Source organism: Mastomys coucha, chromosome X (assembly GCF_008632895.1).
Source record: "Mastomys coucha isolate ucsf_1 chromosome X, UCSF_Mcou_1, whole genome shotgun sequence".
NCBI lineage: Eukaryota > Metazoa > Chordata > Mammalia > Rodentia > Muridae > Mastomys > Mastomys coucha.
In genome coordinates, this window is record NC_045030.1 from 41669952 (window position 1) to 41670786 (window position 835).

Consider the following 835-nt stretch of genomic DNA (forward strand, 5'->3'; position numbering starts at 1 on the left):
TGGCGTGAAGAGCCGGTCCTAGAGGCAAGGCTTTCCTACAGGGTCTGCGGGGAAGCTACCCACTGTACCCAGGAGACTGAGCTGTGTGTCTGTGAGCTGCACTATGCTCCGAGGGAGCCCGGAAACTGGAACAGAGAGATGGGCTGGGCTCCTTGGCTCTGGGTGACAGAGCCGTACGTGGAGAATGGCCAGGACCCCGAGGCCATATAGAGACCTAAACTGAGGCCGAGCCAGCTAGAGCAAGCCGAGTCAGCCCGAACAGGGCGGGGCGCTTAGGTGGCCGAGAGGGGGCGGGACCCTCTAAGTCCCGCCCCTCGAATCCCCGCCCCCTCCCGAGGCTTTCTTCCTCTGTCACCGAACGCCGCGCGCCACTGTTCGCAGAGAGGGCGGAGGAAGCGGACTGTTCCGGAGCTCTTCCTAACCGGGCCCAACCTTTGCTCCAGAGATCATGGCTGCCGAGAATGTGGTGGCGACTGGCGCCGACCCGAGCGAGCTAGAGGGCGGCGGGCTGCTGCAAGAGATTTTCACGTCTCCTCTCAACCTGCTCCTCCTTGGCCTCTGCATCTTCCTGCTTTACAAGATCGTTCGCGGGGACCAGCCCGGTGCCACTGGCGACAACGACGACGACGAGCCGCCCCCGCTGCCCCGCCTCAAGCGTCGCGACTTCACCCCTGCCGAGCTGAGGCGTTTCGATGGCGTCCAGGACCCGCGCATTCTCATGGCCATCAACGGCAAGGTGTTCGACGTGACCAAAGGCCGCAAGTTCTACGGGCCGGGTACGGAGGCAGGGCCAGGGGATCGTGGAGACAAAAGAGGGGACCCTGGCGTGGAGAGG

At 64.1% G+C, this 835-nt stretch overlaps 1 protein-coding gene across 1 annotated transcript in view; it reads left to right on the forward strand.

Annotated features, from left to right (window-relative positions):
• The first annotated feature begins 344 nt into the window (after nt 1–344).
• The window catches only part of Pgrmc1 (progesterone receptor membrane component 1), an 8220-nt gene continuing 7729 nt past the window's right edge, over nt 345–835 (forward strand). The window contains exon 1 of the mRNA XM_031349830.1: nt 345–776. Within this exon, the coding sequence (XP_031205690.1) occupies nt 449–776 (328 nt within the window). The 5' untranslated portion in view covers nt 345–448. The remainder of the gene's footprint in view (nt 777–835) is intronic.